Source organism: Erythrolamprus reginae, chromosome 2 (assembly GCF_031021105.1).
Source record: "Erythrolamprus reginae isolate rEryReg1 chromosome 2, rEryReg1.hap1, whole genome shotgun sequence".
Lineage (NCBI taxonomy): Eukaryota > Metazoa > Chordata > Lepidosauria > Squamata > Dipsadidae > Erythrolamprus > Erythrolamprus reginae.
This window is the reverse complement of record NC_091951.1, coordinates 172,159,148-172,178,777: the sequence shown is the minus strand read 5'-3', so window position 1 is coordinate 172,178,777 and position 19,630 is coordinate 172,159,148. Positions and strand designations below refer to the sequence as shown.

Here is a 19,630-nt window from a genome sequence, read left to right as displayed (position 1 = left end):
TGTTTAGTAGAATGATGGCGTTCGGGAAAAACTGTTCTTGTGTCTAGTTGTCTTGGTGTGCAGTGCTCTGTAGCGACGTTTTGAGGGTAGGAGTTGAAACAGTTTATGTCCAGGATGCGTAAGGATTGTGTAGGATTGTGGCCTTAATCAGTTTTAAATGCAGGATTCTTGATGGATGTACAGATAGGCATAATTCATAGCATCTTTTATTATATATATTTTTTTAAAAACAAGTGGGCTATTCCCTTCCTGGAGACTAATAATTGGACTATCTTTATGTAAGTTCTACTAACATCAGCCAAGGTTAAACTGCATGTAGGAATCTACAAGTACTTAGAAGCTGTAGATCGATAGCTTGCCTTGAATGTTAATTAGCTTGCTTGAAGTGTTTATATTAGATGAGAGATGCACAATTGAAAAATTGTGGCATATAAAAAAAATCCCATTGGTTACAAACCTGAAATAAATAAAAAGTACCATTACTGCAACCATTACTAAGAGTTTTGATTAATAAAATATTCCTGTTGTTAGATGAAAGGAAGGGAAAAAAGGCAGCCAAACAGAAATTGCTAGAAAAAATATACATACTCTTACATTAACAGTGAGCTGGTTTCCAGTTTGTCTGGAGCATAGAATGCTGTTTTAAAATAATAAAACCTTAAATGGCCCAACATTTTTCTGATGAATCTCTTACTTAGTCCTGAAACTTTTTGTTCATTTATCCCCGTCATTTGAAGCTTTTTTTCATTTATTTTAATTTATTTAATATAAGGCTGCATATACATTTATTTTAAGTGTATATTTATCACTTTTCCCAAGACACTGCAGAGAAAACAAAACATGAAAATTGGAAAAACATATGTTGAGCGGTAAATCTTTGTTTAATGTATTTCATGTTTAAACTTATGAACTTATGACTGCAATAGAGCCCAAACTTTATTTTGCTAAGCAAGGCAGTTAAGTGAGTTTTGTCGCATTTTACAACCTTTTTGTCCCAGTTGTTAAGTAAATTCAGCTGACTTTGCCTGTCAGAAGACAGCTGGGAAGATTACAAATGAAGATCACAGACTGTGGAACACAGTAATTTCCATAAATACATGCTGGTTGTCAAGTGCCTTAGTTTGGATCATGTGACCACAAGGATGCTGCAACAATTATAAGTATGAAAAATGGTCATAAGTCGCTTTTTAAAGTGCCACTTTAACTTTAGACTAAACAAACAAATGGTTGTAAGTCGAGGGCTACTATATGCTAAGAAACTGTCAAACACAAAGGAAATCAGGAGATCCAGGCAGTTTAAATGGATATAAAGATTTATTGAAGCGCTCTACAATAATCTGAACTACTAACAGTTGTTGTACATACTCCTGGTCAGTTGGAGGATGATGAAGATATTGAGGACTCGGATTCAGATAGTGTTTATGAATTAGTGGGGGGCCTGGGGTTACAGGTAGTAGAACAGGTGGGAGGCCAGCCACAGGATGGGGCTATGAGTTCAGGATCTAGCAAGGGAGAATCAGACGTTCGCTGGGTTAACCCTAAATTCAGCAGGGCCCAAAAACGTAGAGAACAGGTGTCTGGAAGAAGATATTAAGGAGAGGAATGGGTTAAATATTGTAGTGATGTATTTAGCACGTCAGGGGGTCAGTGGGGAAGAAGGGTGGAGTTTCAACGTTGCCGAAGAGAAATTGAGGTTTTTCTTGCCGCTCCCAAGTAAGCAAAAGTATTCTGTATCGATTAACAGTCAGGGCTGCTGTTTTAGAAATCATGCTGTTAGGAAAATAAATCTTGTTAAGTGGAGAAGGAGAAGGAATGTGAGAAATGCAGTTAAGGGAGATAACGGACCAACAGATAAGTGTGTGTATGAAATGTGTTTGAGTTCCAGAAGAGCAGAGAAATAAATGGAGTTTCTTTATTCATGAAATAATGCATTTAATAAGAGTTATTTGTAATTGCTAAATTTCTACCAGAAACCAGAACAACAGTCAAAACAAATTGGCGGTAGATAAGTTAAGCAAGTTAAGCAAGGGGAACTGTATTTAAACCTTTTGTGTTCGTGAAGGGATTCAGGACTGATGATGCATTTGACACACACACACCTCGGGCTCAACCTAGTGATCCCCCCACAAAAACCTTAAGTTGGACAGGGGCAGAAGTGGGGTGCACATACTTTCACAACTGATTCGCTGAAAATGGGAGCATGCACACAACACCTAAAACAAGGCTTTTTCGTATGGGGGCTGCTGATTGCACGCCTGCTAGCTCAGCCACGGTTAGTAGAATGGGAGAGACACCCAAATCAGTTTGGCTGCAGGACGGGGCGAGCAAGCCAGACAATGAGATATCTAGGACTGGATAGTGGCTGGGCGGGTGAGCAAGTCCAATCAGTGCTTGGAATTACCGGTTTGGGTGAACCAGTCTAAACTGGCAGCAGCTCACCACTGGACAGGGGACCATCTAGTGATATTGCTGTGACTTCTGCTATCTTTCTGATCCATTGTATAGCAGGAAATAATTCTACTGATCAGACTGTAGTGAATATTGCCCATGTCTAAAATATTTTAAAAATTCACAGGGTTGCCTAACTGGTGCATTTTAAATTATCATCTGAATCCCGAATGGTTCAGCTCAGACCAGGTTACCTGCTTGAGGGCAGAGCTACGCTTTTACTGTTTTGCCATTTACTGAGGTCTCTTGTATTTATTTCATTAATTTATTAAATAATCTAAACTGTCCAATAGCCAAATCTCTTTGGCAGGTTTGTTTGTTTGTTTGTTTGCTTGCTTGCTTGCTTATTTATTTATTTGTTTATTTGTTTGTTTATTTATTTATTTATATGCTGCACACTCCAAACGGACTGAGCGGCTAACAATGGAAATAAATACAACAAAAATAAAAGGCGTTAAAATCTAATAATAAAAGTCAACAATATAATAAAACAGTAATAACAGGCTTTGTAAATATTGAATTAAAACATATAGAATAAAATCTAGTGCTGAACTTACAACCATGATTCAGGCCAGAATTTACCTTGCTAAGTGACAAATATGTTAAGTGAGTTTTGTCCCATTTTATGACTTTTCCTGTTGCATTTGTTAAGTGAATCACGGCAGCAGTTAAATTGGTAACATGGTTATTAAGCAAACCTGGCTTCACTCTTTGCTTTTGCTTGTCAAAAGGTTGCAAAAGGGGATCACGTGACCTCAGAATTCTGCAATCGTCATAAATGTGAACCAGTTGCCAAGCGTCCGAATGTAAATCACATGACCCTGGGGATGCTGCAGTGGTCATAAGTGTGAAATATGGTCATAAGTCGCTTTTTCAGTGCTGTGGTTACTAAACGAACTGTCGTAAGTTACATGCAAAAACAAAACACCACACAGTACAAACTGGGTAGAAGCAAGGTGGTCAGTCAAAAAAGAATGATGGGAGAAGAGAGAACAGGGTAGGTCCACAGAAAAAGCTCTTTTCCTCATCATCTTTTTTCTTTCCGTTAAGCGACTTTTAAGTAATGACCTAAGTGGGGATTCCAGAGGTTAGCCTAAAAATATGAGGTTGGTGTGTCTGTTAACCAAGAAGTAATTTTTCTTCAGTTTAGGAGAGACATACAAGTTTGGAAGATTCAGTGGTGAAGAAAAGAAGATGCAGAAGCTGATTTAAGGCATTGAAAAGTTGTCAAAATGATGCAGATTCAGTTTTTATGTCTTCTTAGCTGGCTGACAAATTTACAGTGTGGGGTGGGCACAAATGACCAGGCTCAAATCATCATACTTCAGGCACATTATGTGAAGACCTAGAAGGCTTTAATGCTGGGGAAGGTGGGAGGAAAGAGAAGAACAGGATGACCAGCAGCAAAGCGGATGGACTCCGTTACAATGGTGATGTGAGAAGACTTAAAAAAAACAGGTTAGGGACCGATTGTCTTGAAGAAAAATATATCTATGTGGTCACTAGGTGTCCGAAGCAACTTGATGGCACATAATCAATCACATCTTGAAAACACGGTTCCTCATTTCTTCAGGCACGCAACGTAACACTATGGCAACTTTGAAAAGGGCTGTCCCCAGGCATGGGGGAACTAAGACATCTCCCCCGGGCATATACAATTTATGAATGGTATGTCTGTATGTATGTTTGTTTAGAAAATGGGGTTTTAAAAATATTTTTAAACTGTAATTTAGATTTGTTGTAAATTGTTTCACTTTGTTGTGAGCCGCCCCGAGTCTGCGGAGAGGGGCGGCATACAAATCTAAATAAAAATAAAAAAAGTCTTTCTGCAGCGCACTGGAGTCTGAGCAAATTGGGCAACTAACTTGAGGGGAGAGAGATAAACTAAATAAAACCATATGTTACAGACCAATAAAACAAAGGATGTTTCTGAAATAAACAGATTATCAAGAACTATTAGTGAAGACTCTAAGCAGTTCCTTCCTGAATGGGGATACTTTGCAAATTTCAAAAGTGGAAAAACAATATTTGTTCAGAGGGACTCTATTTATTTATTTATTTATTTGTTTGTTTTGTCAAGTACATATTGGAGGGTGTGTGTGTAAAGATATAATAATATTCATATACATGATACTAGTAAAAAATTTAAAAAGAAACATTAGCACAGGGGACGGAAGGCACGCTGGTGCCCTTATGCACACCCCTTACTGACCTCTTAGGAATCGGGAGAGGTCAACAGTGGATAGTCTAAGGGTAAAGATTTGGGGGTTAAGTGATGATATTATAGAGTCAGAGTTCTGATTTGGGAGGGCTATTCAAATATTCTCAGGAGGGGAAAAATACATCAGCATCCTTTGGAGGGTTCTTATGGAAACATTTATTGGTGTGTGTGTGTATGTGTGTGGGGTAAAGCCCATCCTTTTGGTTCCCAAGCAGTAGTTGAGCTTTCCCTTCTTCACTTGGGCAACGGCAGATGCTGAATCATACAGCGGAAATTTAATTCAGCCCAGAAATATTATCATTCAGGTGTTAAATGGACTTTAATGGTTGGTACCAAAATTAATAGCAAGGTAATAATTGATATTAAAAAAAAGAAACAAATTACTAAGAGGCAGATGTTTAATGCAAACTTGGAATTATACTATGAAGTGATAAGCCTGAAGGTGGAAACATACACACACTTTAATAGCACTTTGCCATCTGTTTTCCTGTGTGAAGCAAGGCAGAGATAAATCAGAATGTGTGTGTGGAAAGAGGGAGGGGGAAGGAGAGGGAGGGGGAGAGAAAGAGACAGATAGACAGAAGACACAGACTGACTTTACAAAAGAAGAGGAACATTATATTGCTATTTTTTCTACCACCAACTTCTCCAAGGAGACTATCTATATATGTAAATTTTGCATTAACACGAGATCAGGAAATTGCAGCATAGGTGGTCCTCAATTTACAACCATAATTGAGCATGAAATTTATGTGGCTAAGCAAGAAATTGTTAAGTGAATTTGGCCCCATTTTAAGGCCTTTTTTGCTACACTTATTAAGTGTAGTTGTTACTAACATTGAAAACTGTGGCTCAGCTGTGGTTGTAAGCGAGCACTACCTGTATTAAAGACTGCCTGCAGTCAGCCAGCTGTTTCTTTATAGCATCTTTATAATTAAAATATTAAAACTACATAGATTTAAGATTTTAAAAAGTAAACCGAGTTAAACTGAAACCAGAATCTACATTCCCCTTCTATTTGTCAGAAAGCCAGGAATGAAGCACATGTTAGTGCTGAATCTTCTGGTTGTTAAGTGAATCTCTATAGCAGGGGTCTCCATCCTTGGCAAATAAGAGCCGGGGTGGTGCAGTGATGCAGCATTGTAGCACTGCAGGCTACTTCAGCTAACTGCCAACTGGGTAAAATGAGGATCCAGATTGTTGGGAGCAATAGGCTGATTCCGTAAATCACTTAGAGAGGGCTGGGCTGTAAAGCACTGTGAAGAGGTATATAAATCTAAATGCTATTGCTAAATGCCAATTTTAAGTCTGGAAGACTTCAACTCCCAGAATTCTCCAGCCAGCAGAGCTCTAGTCCAGTGATGGTGAACCTATGGCATGGGTGCCAGAGGTGGCACGTGGAGCCATATCTGCTGGCACACGAGCCTTTGCCCTAGCTCAGCTCCAATGTGCATATGTGTGCCAACCAGCTGATTTTTGGCTCACAAAGAGGCTCTGGAAGGGTGTTTTTGGCTTCCAGAGAGCCTCCAGGGGGATGGGGGAGGGCATTTTTACCCTCTCCTGGCTCCAGGGAAGCCTTTGGAGCCTGGGGAGGGCAAAACATGAGCCTACTGGTCCCACCAGAAGTTGGGAAACAGGCCATTTCCGGCTTTCAGAGGGGTCTCCAGAAGGCAGGGGAAGCTGTTTTCGCCTTCCCCAGGCATTGAATTATGGGTTTGGGCACTTACGCATGTGTGATAGCACGCATGCACGCTCTTTCGGCACCAGATGAAAAAAAGGTTCGCTATCACTGCTCTAGTCCAGTGTTTCCCAACCTTGGCAACTTGAAGATATCTGGACTTCAACTCCCAGAATTCCCCAGCCAGTGAATGCTGGCTGGGGAATTCTGGGAGTTGAAGTCCAGATATCTTCAAGTTGCCAAGGTTGGGAAACACTGCGTCTAGTCTATAGCACCTTTATAGGATCTGCTGATACCAAGACGAAGCAAAGGCTAATCTTTTTTTTTTAATGTAATTAAAATTTTTGCATGACAGTACAAAAGACAAAACAAACATAGAACATAAAAAAGGGGTTCTATACATCCCCTATCTTTATCAGAAGTTGTTTTTAGAGCTTTATATCCTATATCAAATACTTATGCCTTTACAACATTTCCATTTTTTGTATACCATACTTGTCTATTATTTATATTATTGTGTTCCGTTCACTTTATTGCTTCAGTTTTTGATTATTCTTTCTATTTGCATGTAATTTAGTTTCACATATTGTTTCTTTTTTCTAACCAGTTGTAGAATTTGTCCCATATTATATAAGGCTCTGATTCTTCCTGCCCTTTAGCAAGGCTAATCTTCTATTGAGAAACAACTGCAGGTGGATCAAGGGCATAGTTCCCTCTAAGCTGAGCAGTGAGCAATCGCTCACTTAAAAATCATCATCAACTCAGAGTTTTCCAAACCTGCCCAGAAGCCGAGAGGGAAAGAGTGAGAGGGAAGGAGAGAGAGAGGAAGAGAGAGAAACAGATAGAAAAAAGAGAGGAAGGAAAAGAAAAAGAATGGGAGTAAGGAAGAGAGAAAGAAAATAAAAATCTAGTTTGAAACTAGCTCAACTATTTAAGTGGCATTTTGATATTGATAGAGTTGCCCTATTATGAGCTCACTCTTATAGACACACAGTACAGTATTTTATTTTGAAATTCTCTGAGGCAAAACAGGGTGGGTGTTTTATTTGTTTGTTTGTTTGTTTATTTATTTATTATTTCTGTGCCGCCCAGTCCCGAAGGGACTGCCGCTCAGACACTATACTTTTCCTCCGCCCCCCCCCCCCCCAAATTAGAGGGAACACTGATCAAGGGCCTAAGGTTCCCTGGGCATCGGTTGGCTCATAAAGACGGTGGTGGATTCCATCCGTCCCTTTATAGCTTTCCCGGGCAGCGACAGCAGAGAAGGAAGACAGGCCGGTCCTTCAAGGTCCCCAATTCTGAGGGAAAGCCTCATTTGCATTGATTACAAAGGAACGACGGAGATTACCGAAGGGGAAAAAAAAAGCCGAGCCCTCGGGATTACTCTTGGTGGGTGGAGCCTTCCTCTCCCCCTCCCTCCGCCGCCACCACCTGCAGCCCGAGGATTTCCGAAGGAAAGCTCCCCCCCCTCGCCCATCCGCCGGCTCGCTCGCTCAGGACTATCCACCGCTGGCGCATTGACCACGTGCGCTCCGCAACGCGTCATTCTCCCTATGTAAACAAGGGGGCGGTGCTATGCTAATCAAGATCCCGCGCTTTCTCGAAAGTAATCGGGACTCCCAGTTCGGGTGTCCTCGCTGCGCGTGTGTGGTGGGGGGGAGGGGCGGAGGTGGATCGTGGCGGCCGATTAATAAACTTCCTCACAATAAATCACTCGCCTTCTCTCCCCCTTCCCCCGCCCGGCTTTTAGTGCGCAGTTTCTGAGGGAAGAGAGACGGGAGGCTGCTGGGCCGGCGGCCAAGGAAGGGCGCGTCGGGTCCCGTCCCGTCTCAATTCCGTCCCCTCAGATTCTGAAGGCAACCGATTCTGAGGGAGGATTCTGAGGGAATCCTCCGCCTTGGGTTCGCCCTGAGGGAAAAAATCCCGCCGGCGGCGGCGAAGCAATGCAGCAAACGGCGTTCGTGCGGCCGGTGCCGGCGGCGAGGGCGCGCTTGGCTGGCTCGCTCGCTCTAAGCGCCCCCCTCGGGCTTTGAGGGATGCCAACCCGGGCAACCCACGTGCTGCCGAGAGCCACAGCCGGCTCGGAGCGCGGCTTCTTCGCTGCCTCGTTCGTTGCCTTTGCTGCCTGCTTCGTCCCGGCTGCGAGTGGGTCGTTGTTGTTTTTCCCCCCCTTGTCGAGACTGGAAACCATCGCCGGCTGCTTCGTCTTCCCGCTAAAGCTGGACTTATGGCAACAGCCGGCAACGTCCCGAGATGGTCGCACAGTTACCGGCTCATCGTGAGGAGGTCGAGATTGCCGAGCTGAACAACGCCGGGAGTATCTGGGAAGGAGACCTCTTTTTTTTTTTTTTGCAAGGTCACCGGAGAAGAGAAAGGAGAGAAGGAGCCGGAGCTCTTCTCACCGCTTGCGCACCCTCGCTTCAACTCGGGCTGCCTAGCAGCCGGAGAGGGGAATCCGGCCGCGGCGGCATCCTAAAAAAAGCGGAGGGTTCCCGATCCCGCCGCCATCTGAGGGACAGCCGAACGGAAAGTTGCGCGCCTCTGCAGCGCTTGTAAAACCGCGGCAACAGCAGCAGCAGCAGCAGCAGCTTTTTCTCGGCCGGGAGAAGGATTGGCAACTCTAGGCGGGCGGGCTTAAATCCCGGGATCCCAGGAAATCTCTTGCAGGGTGCAAGAAGTGGGGGATCGGGGAGGGGGGTGAGAGGCGTCCCGCCGATCTTGGGAAGGAACTGCGTCCCCCGCTTCTTCCCGGACAGAAAAAGGGGAGGGATGAAAGCGGCGATGGCTCCGGGGACGCCGCGGAAGAAGAGCGGGGCTCCTTTCCCCGCGTGTTGCGGAGAGACTAAAGCGGCGGAGGCGACGGCGCGGACTCCCTGCCCGAAGGTGCTTTGAAGGCTTCATCTGCTGGGAGTGGAGGGGACGCTGCTGACCGAGTGACAAAAGTTTGGACTAGTCTCCCTGCTGTAGATAGATAGATATTAAAGGGAGCCTCGTATATACAGTATATATATAAAGTCTACGGACCCCTTCCCCGGATCAGCGCCGAGCCAGCCCGATCATGCCCGCGGGGGAGCCCGATCGCGCCGCGCCTCTCGCCCCGCAGGGTTACAGTTCCTGAAGGCGACCTCGCCTCCGCCCCGGGGCTGCGAAGCGGCGATGGAAGCAGGGCGCCGGGACAGCCGCGCGTTGCGGAGGCGGCTTTGAAAGTTGGGCGCGCCCCGTCCCTTTTCTCGGCCTCCCCCCTCGAGAGGGAAGGGGAGGAGAAGGGGAATCCGGCGGCTGAGAGGCCTCGTCTTGCCCCGCTGCCCAGGATGGGAGACGGCTTGCCGGAGCCGGCGCGAGCTGCCAAGCCTTCCCCCGCCGTGGCCGCCTGCTCCGAGGCAGAAGCCATCGAGGTGTTGGAGAGCGCGGAGGAGGAGGGCTTACCCGGCGCCGCGGAGGACGTAAGTGTCCGTGGGGGTCGCTCGCCCCTCCGTGGGCTCTGGGAAAGGAAACGGTGGCAATCCCAGAGTGGAAACTTCCAGGTTGATTTCTTTTTTTAAAAAGAACGAGAGAAAGTCCGGAAGAATCTTTGGGGATTTCCCTGCGAAAGGAGGGAAAGGGTCTGCGGGACCAGAGCTTTTTTAACCGGGGTGGAGGGATTTCTTCCCTCCCCTCCCTTTTTAAATCTCTGGGACACCGAATGATAAATATAACGGCCAGTGGAGTTTCCCCTCTGATGAAAGCATATTTCTCGACCCGGTTCTTCTGAAGATGTTGAACAGCGCAACAGCCATCCTTGGGGATTAGGGAAGTCGAAGTCCTTTTACAACCGGAGGCATCAGTTTAGGAAGAGCTAGTTTTAAAAAGACAGATGGATTTCTTGGTTTTAATTATGAGGCTTAAGAAGCGCTTTTTTAAAAAAATGGAGTGTGTCTTCTCAAATGCTTGTTACTAACAAAAAGCCTAAAATAGGCAGCTAAGTGTTTCTCAAACCAGGCAACTTCTGGATGTGTGGTCTTCAGAGCTACCTGTCAACATTGAATTGCTGAAGATTTATTGGTTGGGGAATACCCATCTGGGCCATAGGAAAATAGATTCTCTCTCTCTCTCTCTCTGTGTATACATACATGCATGCATACATACATACATACATACATACATGCATACATACATACATACATATTCAATTCAGTTCAATTCAATTCAATTCAATTTATTAGATTTGTATGCCGCCCTTCTTCAAAGATTCAGGGTGGCTCACAAATAAATATAAAACAACCATATAGAACAAATCTAACACACACACACACACACACACACACACACACCTTAAAACAGAACTATCATATATATACTGCTCAAAAAAATAAAGGGAACACTCAAAGGACACACCCTAGATCTGAATGAATGAAATATTCTCATTGAATACTTTGTTCTGTACAAAGTTGAATGTGCCAACAGCATGTGAAATTGATTGTCAATCAGTGTTGCTTCCTAAGTGGACAGTTTGATTTCACAGAAGTTTGGTTTTCTTGGAGTTATATTGTGTTGTTTAAGTGTTCCCTTAATTTTTTTGAGTAGTGTATATACACACAGGCACACATACACCTATGTTTTTTCTGTTGAGTCACCTGGTATACTCAAATATGGAAAGGAGGATACTGCTTCCTCTTGCCTTTGAGCTCCAGTCCAGGGGCCATGCAAGCTATAAACCATATTTTCAAACTTACAAAGTACTAATAAAGAAATAAAAGGAGACTAGTATAGATCTATTTCAAGCTATTTAGCTCTCATCAAGAAGACATACCCTTCTAGGATTCATACTTGGGCTGCTTGCCTTATTAAGCAGTGTTTTTACCCTCTAAGCCACAGGTTCTCTTCCCTTATCGCTGAGCCATGTTTTTCTGTGACTTGTAGGATAAAAGCACTGCCTAACAAGGCAAGCAGCCCAAGTTCAAATCCTAGAAGGGTATGGCTAGCTGATGAGAGCTAAATAGCTTGAAATAGATCTATATCAGTATTTCTTTATTTCTTTATCAGTTCTTTTTAAGTACATACTGTATATATATATATACATGTAAATGGTGGTTATAACTCAGCAGCTGAGTTAAAATTGAATGAGCAATTGCAATAAAAAAAGAACAGAATGTCAACACATCTCCATACACTGGGGCCATTTGGGCTTCACTCATGGCTCCTCCTGAGCTGCATAACAGGATGGATGATCTTTGCCCATCCCATCTCTTAGGCTCAGCTACTTGTCTTGCAGAGTTGTTTGGAGGACCAAACAGGTTCCTTAAATTGCTTGCTTAGAGCAGTGTTTCCCAACCTTGGCAACTTGAAGATATTTGGACTTCAAGTCCCAGAATTCTGGGAGTTGAAGTCCAGATATCTTCAAGTTGCCAAGGTTTGGAAACACTGGTTTAGAGAGATTTCATAGAAAACCAGAAAGGTGGATTATTATTATTATTATTATTATTTTATTATTTATTAGATTTGTATACTGCCCCTCTCCGTAGACTTGGTTGGCTTCATTCATCATGAAGATTCATAATTTGGTTTGGTTCTGGAGGGATCTGATATGTGAACCCAACCATAATGATTTATTTAACAAAGCAGGGTTAAAACATGCATACTTTAATGTCATGTGTAAACCCTGATAAATCAGAGTTACTTCCTAAATCAGTGCTGGATAATTGCTGCAGGTTTATCACACATTGCCATTGTGCCTCTCTGGCTGAATGACTGTGTCTTGTTGTATACTCCATTACTGTCCTTATCCTATGATAAGGGAATCATAGCCGAAGAGGAGCGAGCATTCCTCAAAGCCAGAGCTGCAAATGCTGCTATAATGGTGCCCACACAGATGTGTCTGCCCAACATCTGGCAAAACATTTCATGTCCAAATGACCTTAACAGCCACCTGCAGAAACATTGTGGACAGGCCACAACCTATTAGATGTCAAGGTCCTCTTTGAACACGATGGATGAACATCTTCACTGTCCTTCCCTTAACTTACTCTGGGGGATGACATGAGAACATTAATATGTAACATGATGCAGAATTATACGGAACGACGTCCAAAGCAAGTCCTGAATTTTTTAGAATTCTTTTAGTTCTTCACCTTTTCTTTACCGTGGACCCCTTTTAAATACCTTTTGTGGACATAAGCCATGGCCATGTAACCCCAAGACTTAAGTCAAGATTTAAATCATAACATCCCCTGTGATGATATTGCATCCCCTCCTCCCACCAAGGGTCTGCAGACCATAGATTGAGAACTGTTCCATTAGGGAATTCCCAATATAATTGCATCGATTTCACTGCAAGCCATAGATGCACACCGCTATGATGTGTGCAGTGATATCGTGACGCAAACCTCACTCTTTCATACTTGTGTTCTGAGGTCAGTATAGAAACGAAGGAGGTTCGTGTCATGATTTGATCATTTTTATCACTTCCCTCCCCCCAACAGGTATGCCTGAGCTACAGGTCATTCCACTCATCTCTGCCAATTTATTTTCTCCTTAGTTGATATTAACATTGCTTAAAAGAAACGGCTTCTAGAATTTCTGAAAACTGCTTGCCAAAAATAGATTTATCTGAAACCCCACATTCTGTTTAGAATGTGTCCATATGTGTGTTCATTAACTGTGACATTGTGCGTTAAATGTGAACTTCCAATCTTACTAAGCAGCCTAACTTCGTTTTAAGCCTTAATCTCTAAAGATTCTTAAACACAGAGAACCTTATTATTTAACCAAGTACGGCGTCTTTCTTTGTGGCTGCATTTCCCCCCCTTCATCTCCATAACTGTATTCTGGAAGATTTAAAGATGTCCCTCTTCTCTCTTAACCCTTTGTTGTTGCAAGATGAATTGCTAAGAGGTCCCAGGGATAGGCCGGACATATATTTAAGCATCTGTACAATGAATTGCCTTATTCCGAGGAGTAATTCTGTGGATGCTGATACTGGCAGGACTCTAAGGAAGACCTTTTTTCTCTGTATTACCATGTTTCCCCAGAAATAAGACTGTCTTATATTTCTTTAAACACTACAGTAAATGCTTTGGCCTTATTGCCATGCATTCAAAAGCCCGATTGGGCTTATTTATAAGGGGAATACTTAATTTATGGGAAATAGGGTATGCATTTCTGAAAACTGACCACGGGAAAAACAAGCCAAGTGTTTATACACTTGATGATTCCATTCTGCTTCTCCATAGGGCAGTGGTTCTCAACCTGGGGTCTGGACCCCTTTGTGGTCCAGACTGTTTCACAGGAGGTCACCTAAGACCCTGGGAAAAGACAAATTTCCCATGGCGTTAGGCACTAAAGCTTCTATTCTGGTGCCTTGGAACATATTTTTACAATCCGACCAATCAGGCGTTTACAGTGGGGGGGGGGGGGTTTCCCTCTGACCTTCCTGCAAATCAGCTTAAAGCTCTGTTGGGAGAATTGGCACTCGACTTATGGTTGGGGGTCACCACAACATGAGGAACCGTATTAAGGGCTCGCAGCATTAGAAAAGTTGAGAACGACTGCCTTAGGGGAATCCTTGTGAACCTTCCTCTGGTTTCACTCTATGCAGGACGTGCAAAACTCTCCAAGTTCCTCAATAAATTCTTCATACATTTTTAAGAAGTGGGCTACATCAGAAGATTCAATGAATGTTTGTTCTATCTGAATGGGGCACCACTGAAGTACTTTAGAATTGGTCTTTTCTCTCTCTCTTTTTTTCCCTTGGCAAAGTGAAGCTGGTTTGGTATGGGCTATAGGGCAGGGCTGTGAAGTTGGTGAATTCTGAAGGCTCACACAGTTCCCAAACCTGTTCCCTGTAGATTCTAGAGTCTTTAAAAAAAAATCGCAAGTAGTCCGCACTGTAGTAGCATGGAAGCAATAGTCTAAGGCTAAAATGGCTTGGGATAATTAAAAACAACAACAGTCAACTCACCAAAGATCTCCAAACCTTTGGAAAATCTCAGCTCTCCTGTTGAAATTATATAACTGTCCATTTTACATAAGCCCCCGGCCTCAATAGCTAGGTTTCCCACCCAGTTCATGCTCCTCAGATGCATTAAACAGGTAAGATGGATCTTTGGTCTAACAGACATTGTAATACAGATGTTTGGAAGGCATCTCATTAGGAAAAATTGTTTTAGGGAATGGAGTCATCCTGAAGCCCTAAGAGGTCTCTTTGCAAACTAAGAACCTCCCTGCCATTATCTGAAACACTGGGCTGGGTGAGGGAGCACAGCTGAGAAAATAATATGAATGTGTGTGTGTGTAACATATTTTTGCTGAATTTGAAAATGAAGGGAGACTAGGATAGATCTATTTCAACCTTGTTCTGGCCTCATCAGCTAGCTATACCCTCACTGGGATTTGAACTAGCACCCTTTGCCTTGTAAGGCAGAGAATTAACCTCTAGGCTACAGTTTCCAATCCCTTCAGCTTTGTACCAGGGAAGGGTTATATGTTTTTTTTATTTTGAAAAGAAAGACAGAAAAACCAACCTGGCACATTAAACAAAACATAATCCAAATGTTTGTAAGGTGTTTTATTTGAGGGATGATTTTGCAGTTCAAGAAATGTAACATGTCCTGCTATGTGTTCAAGATATCTATACCATAAAGTCAGTCTCCATAAACCTTTTCTGATTTCGGGCCTTCATGCTGATTGGGACATTACAGGAGTTGGATTCTAGCCATCAACACGGGTGTTTGGAGAAGACGAGTTTGTGGTGTAGTCTTAAGGCAAACCTAAGCAGTTTAGTTTTAGGCTTGTATAACTGGTTGGACTGTTTCATAGAAGCAACTTAAGATTTATGGCATCCTCAAAGGGAGGCTGGAGTCTTTGTGAGTAAACCTCAGCAACTTGACAAGTTGCTAGGTTTCCACAAATAGGAATCATGGCGAATGAGAAATGGGCTTAGCTGGGCAGTGCACACACATGCAAAGAAATTCTTGTAGGGAGAAATGAAACCAACGGAGAAACGAATATTTATGGATGCTGCTGACCTAGGGTGAAATAGCACTCCATCAGGTATAATCTGTGTTTCGATAGAATCTCTTGGGCTTGATTTGTTATCTTGAAGAAGCAACACGGTCCTTCATCTTTGAACCCTTTGAAATCTTGGCTGGTGGAACTTTGGAATTCCAGACCCAAGTCTCACTTCCCAAGGGGGGGGGGACCCATGGAATGTAGGAATCCATTACAGGTTTTGGTGAAGATCGTATGAGAATCATCTGCATGACAACACTTTAACCAGTGATGGTGAACCTTTTTTTCCTCGGGTGCCGAAAGGGTGTACACGCATGCTATCTTGCATGCGTGAGTGCCCACATCCAGAATTAAATTAAATTAAATTAAAAATTCACGTAGAGGGTGAACTTTGCTTGTATTTTAAGTTGACCTCTGCTCAGACAGAAAACCCATGTGCTGTTCCTTGCCTACTGCCTAACCATACATCCCATTACTTCCTGCATTACAGAACCCTAGAGAGGGAAGGAACCAAGCTTCAACTTCTACTCCAGCCGGTGGTCCACAGCCACAGTTGCCAAGTCATCAGCCGCCTGCAGAGCAGCCTTTCCTGCCCAGAACACAGGGCAACGCAAGCAAAGGGCAGAAGCATGGCAGAAAGGTAGGTGTAGATCATGCCGTAGATGGAGCTTAGTGTGAAAAAGTCCTGTCTCCAGCCTGGTGGGGGGTTTCGCCCCCCCTCACTAAATGGAAAACACAATTATAAGGGCAAGGGGATTCATGGGGAAGGTTGGGCAAAAGATCCATAACCAGCTGAGTTAAACTATTGTACAGTGGAACAACTTGCCTACAGAAGTTGTGAATGCTCCAACACTGGAAGTTTTTAAGAAGATATTGGATAACCATTTGCCTGAAGTAGTGTAGGGTTTCCTGCTCAAGCAGGAGGTTGGACTAGAAGACCTCCAAGATCCCTTCCAACTCTGTTGTTGTTGTTGTTGTTGTTGTTGTTGTTATTATTATTATTATTATTATTATTATTATTATTATTATTACAATACTCTGGGACTGGCTCTGTTTACAATGTAAGTAAGGCAGGTTCATTTTGGGAAAAGTGTACTGGCCCAAAGTGAGTGTGACAATGATGCATAGCAGTCGCTGAACACTTTCTGCAGAGGTGTGTTCATCTGTGGTCCGAGGGTGATTGGATTACACTCCTGTTCAGCATTTTTCAGGGACAGTGTATTACACAGTCTCGTTGAAACTGCCTCTATTTGTTTCTCATGCAATTTTACCCCCCTCCCCCCAAGAATTTATACAGAGCCATGGTGGTACAGTGATTAGATTGCAATATTGCAAGCTGACTCTGCCCACAACCAGGAGTTTGATCTTGACTATCTCAAAGTTCACTAGGTCTTCTATGCTTCCAAAGTTGGTAAAATAAGGACCCAGATACACTGGTAAACCTCCCAGAGAGTGCTGCAAAGCACTAAGCGATATATAAATCTAAGTGCTATTGCTATACAATAGTTTTGTTGGCGTGATTCATATCCCACAGCTAAATGTCTGTGATGGAGATGGGCAATTTAAAAAATGTAATAAATAAACTCTGGGGTTTTGCAACAAACTTCATAGAGCACCAAGAACCCCATGGTTCAACTATGAGCTATGCATAATCTCTCCTATCAATAAACAAATTGCCATTCATTCAGCTAAATCCATTTTCAGGCTTTACACAACACAACGAACCAGAAGTTAACTATGAGTCAGGTGCGCACAAGTTCTATGCTAAAGTTTGTGGCTGATAGTGTTGTGTGAATGCAGTCTTAAACAAGAATCCAGTCATCCCATACGGGGTGCTGAATATCTAGCATATCCTGTAGGTAGATCCCGAAACATAAGACCGTAAATAAGCTGAGAGTTAGGGGTGAACACATGGAAGCGAGGTTCAAGGATGGATTAAGATAGCTCTACTGAAGTTGATAGGATTTACTCCCTAAGTACAAGTTCGTAGGAGTAAATCTCCCACATTTCTGCTGCTCTTGCTGGCACTTTTATTGATTGGTGTTTTTTATTTATAGAAAGATTTCTTGCTGCACTTCTAATGTGGGTACGTCACTCAAAGTGGCTGATTCTGTGCAGGCAAAAGAACCCACATGTTGCCCATAGGATGGAAGGATTATTCCCATAGTCACACATCGCAGGCTAACATTTCAGAAAGATCACATGAGAGACTAGAGGAATAAACTTCAATTGATAGGAACAAGGGCCACAAAGTATGGACGAGTTGTCATCCTTGTCACCTAGACATTTCTTTCATTTTTTCCCTTCCCCTGTGAAAGCAGCTTTGGGGTTTTTTTCCCCTCTCCCATCCTCAGGGAGCTTGAGAACAACTTTTGAATTCCTTGTGCTGTTTCCAAGCTCACTTTCTTGACTGAGCTGCTACAGGTGTCTACTGCTGCTGTAGCTGCAACCCTTTTGAAACCTCCCTGGCGACTTATATCGCCCGAAGAATCTGCTTTCAGTGGCTTTCACGGGATCTGATTGAAATCTAGGAAGCCAGGAAGGCTGCTGACTTTTAGAGAAATGGCTGCAGGGTCAAAGTGCTTTTTCAAAAGGCAACTGGGCTTTGTTTTTCCTTGAAGACCTTTTGCTTCTCATCCAAGAAGCTTCTTCCATTCTGACTGCATGATGGAGGATGGAAGGATTTATCCACCTATCAGTCAGAATGGAAGACATTACTTGGATGAGAAGTGAAAGTTTTTCCAGGAAGAAAACAGAAAGTCCAGTTGCCTTTTGAGAAAGCACCTTTGGGACAACCATGACCTAGATCAGTGTTTCCCAACCTTGGCAACTTGAAGATAGTTGGACTTCAACTCCTAGAATTCTGGGAGTTGAAGTCCAACTATCTTCAAGTTGCCAAGGTTGGGAAACACTGACCTAGATGACTGAGAGACTCTTCATAGACATTTATTCACACCAGGGGTGAAATCCAGCAGGTTCTGGAGACCTGGTAGCAGAATTTTTGAGTAATTTGGAGAACTGGCAAATACCATCTCTGGCTGGCCACAGAGTGGGGTGGGAATGGAGATTTTGCACTATCCTTCCCCTGCCATGCCCACCAAGCTACACCTCACCGACCAAACCATGCCCACAGAACCAGTAGTTTAAAAAATTGGATTTCACCACTGATTCGTACAGTGTTAGTCCACCTTGTAACTAAATAAACTGCAGGGAATCAACATTCCAGTCATGAGAGACTGTGCAAAATGATCTTCTCCTTTAAAAATATTGAAAGCAAGTTCTCTTTCATCATATTAAGTAAGATCTGATAGAAAATCCAGGGGACAATTATTTGCAAGTCATAGTTTAAGCCTTTAGCTGAGTGAGCAAAATAAGTGACTTTAGACCCTTGCAGTAATCCAGAAAGTTGTATATTTGCCCTATTGCTGGGCTTGGCTAAGATTGTCGTTTAGAGAGCAGTAACATAAAGCATTTAAAAATAAGGCACGAAAGACCCCAGAGCCCAGGGGTGCTTCCAAATTTTTCAAGACACACAATGCATCTTTGAGAGCAAGAAGCTCTCGAAGATGTATTAATTCCCCACCCCCCACCTGTTTGTGAGATCCATTTTGGCCCAGAATTCAGATTTCCCAGGAATATATGGTGATTACAGTAGGATTTTCTACACAGTCCCAGTGGAAGTATCAGATTCCTTAACTCTTGTACCCACCCTTAATATTTAAAGACATTTGACTTGCTGGATTTCTTTCCCAGGGAGTAATCATAAGCCTGGTATTATTACCTGGGAAAGCTGTGTTTAACAATACATGTAATTAGAGAGAAGAAGCTGCATTTAATATTACACAAGAGACCGGAACCAGCCTTTCAGAAACAAACCGGCTTTTAACCCTCCCTAATTATAGCTCCTTGAATGTCTAGCATTTAAAGTGTCTCCAATCTTGTTTTTTTGAATTCCATCTTGCAATCACTGGGCTAGACTCGCTGGGCATGTTCCTTTTCCGCTGCAGCAGAGGTGGGTTCCTCCTGGTTCCTCCTGGTTGTGTAGAACTGGTAATTTCTCTGCGGCCTGGGTCACTATAACTGACAACGACCCAGGCCTGCCACACCCCCCCAATCTGGTTCTCTTGGTGGCACCAAGAACTGGATTGGGGGTGTGGCAGGCCTGAGTCATTGTCAGTTATAGCGAACCCAAGCCGCGGAGTAACTACCAGTTCTGTGTGGCAGCTACCAGTTCTATATGGTAGTTACTTTGAGCGGCATCTTGTCTTTTGCTGCAGCGAATGCTCAAAAGCTTTTTT

General features: G+C 43.2%; 1 protein-coding gene across 1 annotated transcript in view; it reads left to right on the top strand.

Moving 5' to 3' along the window:
- Positions 1-9,586: 9,586 nt before the first annotated feature.
- The window catches only part of RHBDL3 (rhomboid like 3), a 163,596-nt gene continuing 153,552 nt past the window's right edge, over positions 9,587-19,630 (top strand). Inside the window, exons 1-2 of the mRNA XM_070735999.1 lie at positions 9,587-9,790; positions 15,823-15,972. Of these exons, the coding sequence (XP_070592100.1) occupies positions 9,659-9,790; positions 15,823-15,972 (282 nt within the window). The 5' untranslated portion in view covers positions 9,587-9,658. The remainder of the gene's footprint in view (positions 9,791-15,822; positions 15,973-19,630) is intronic.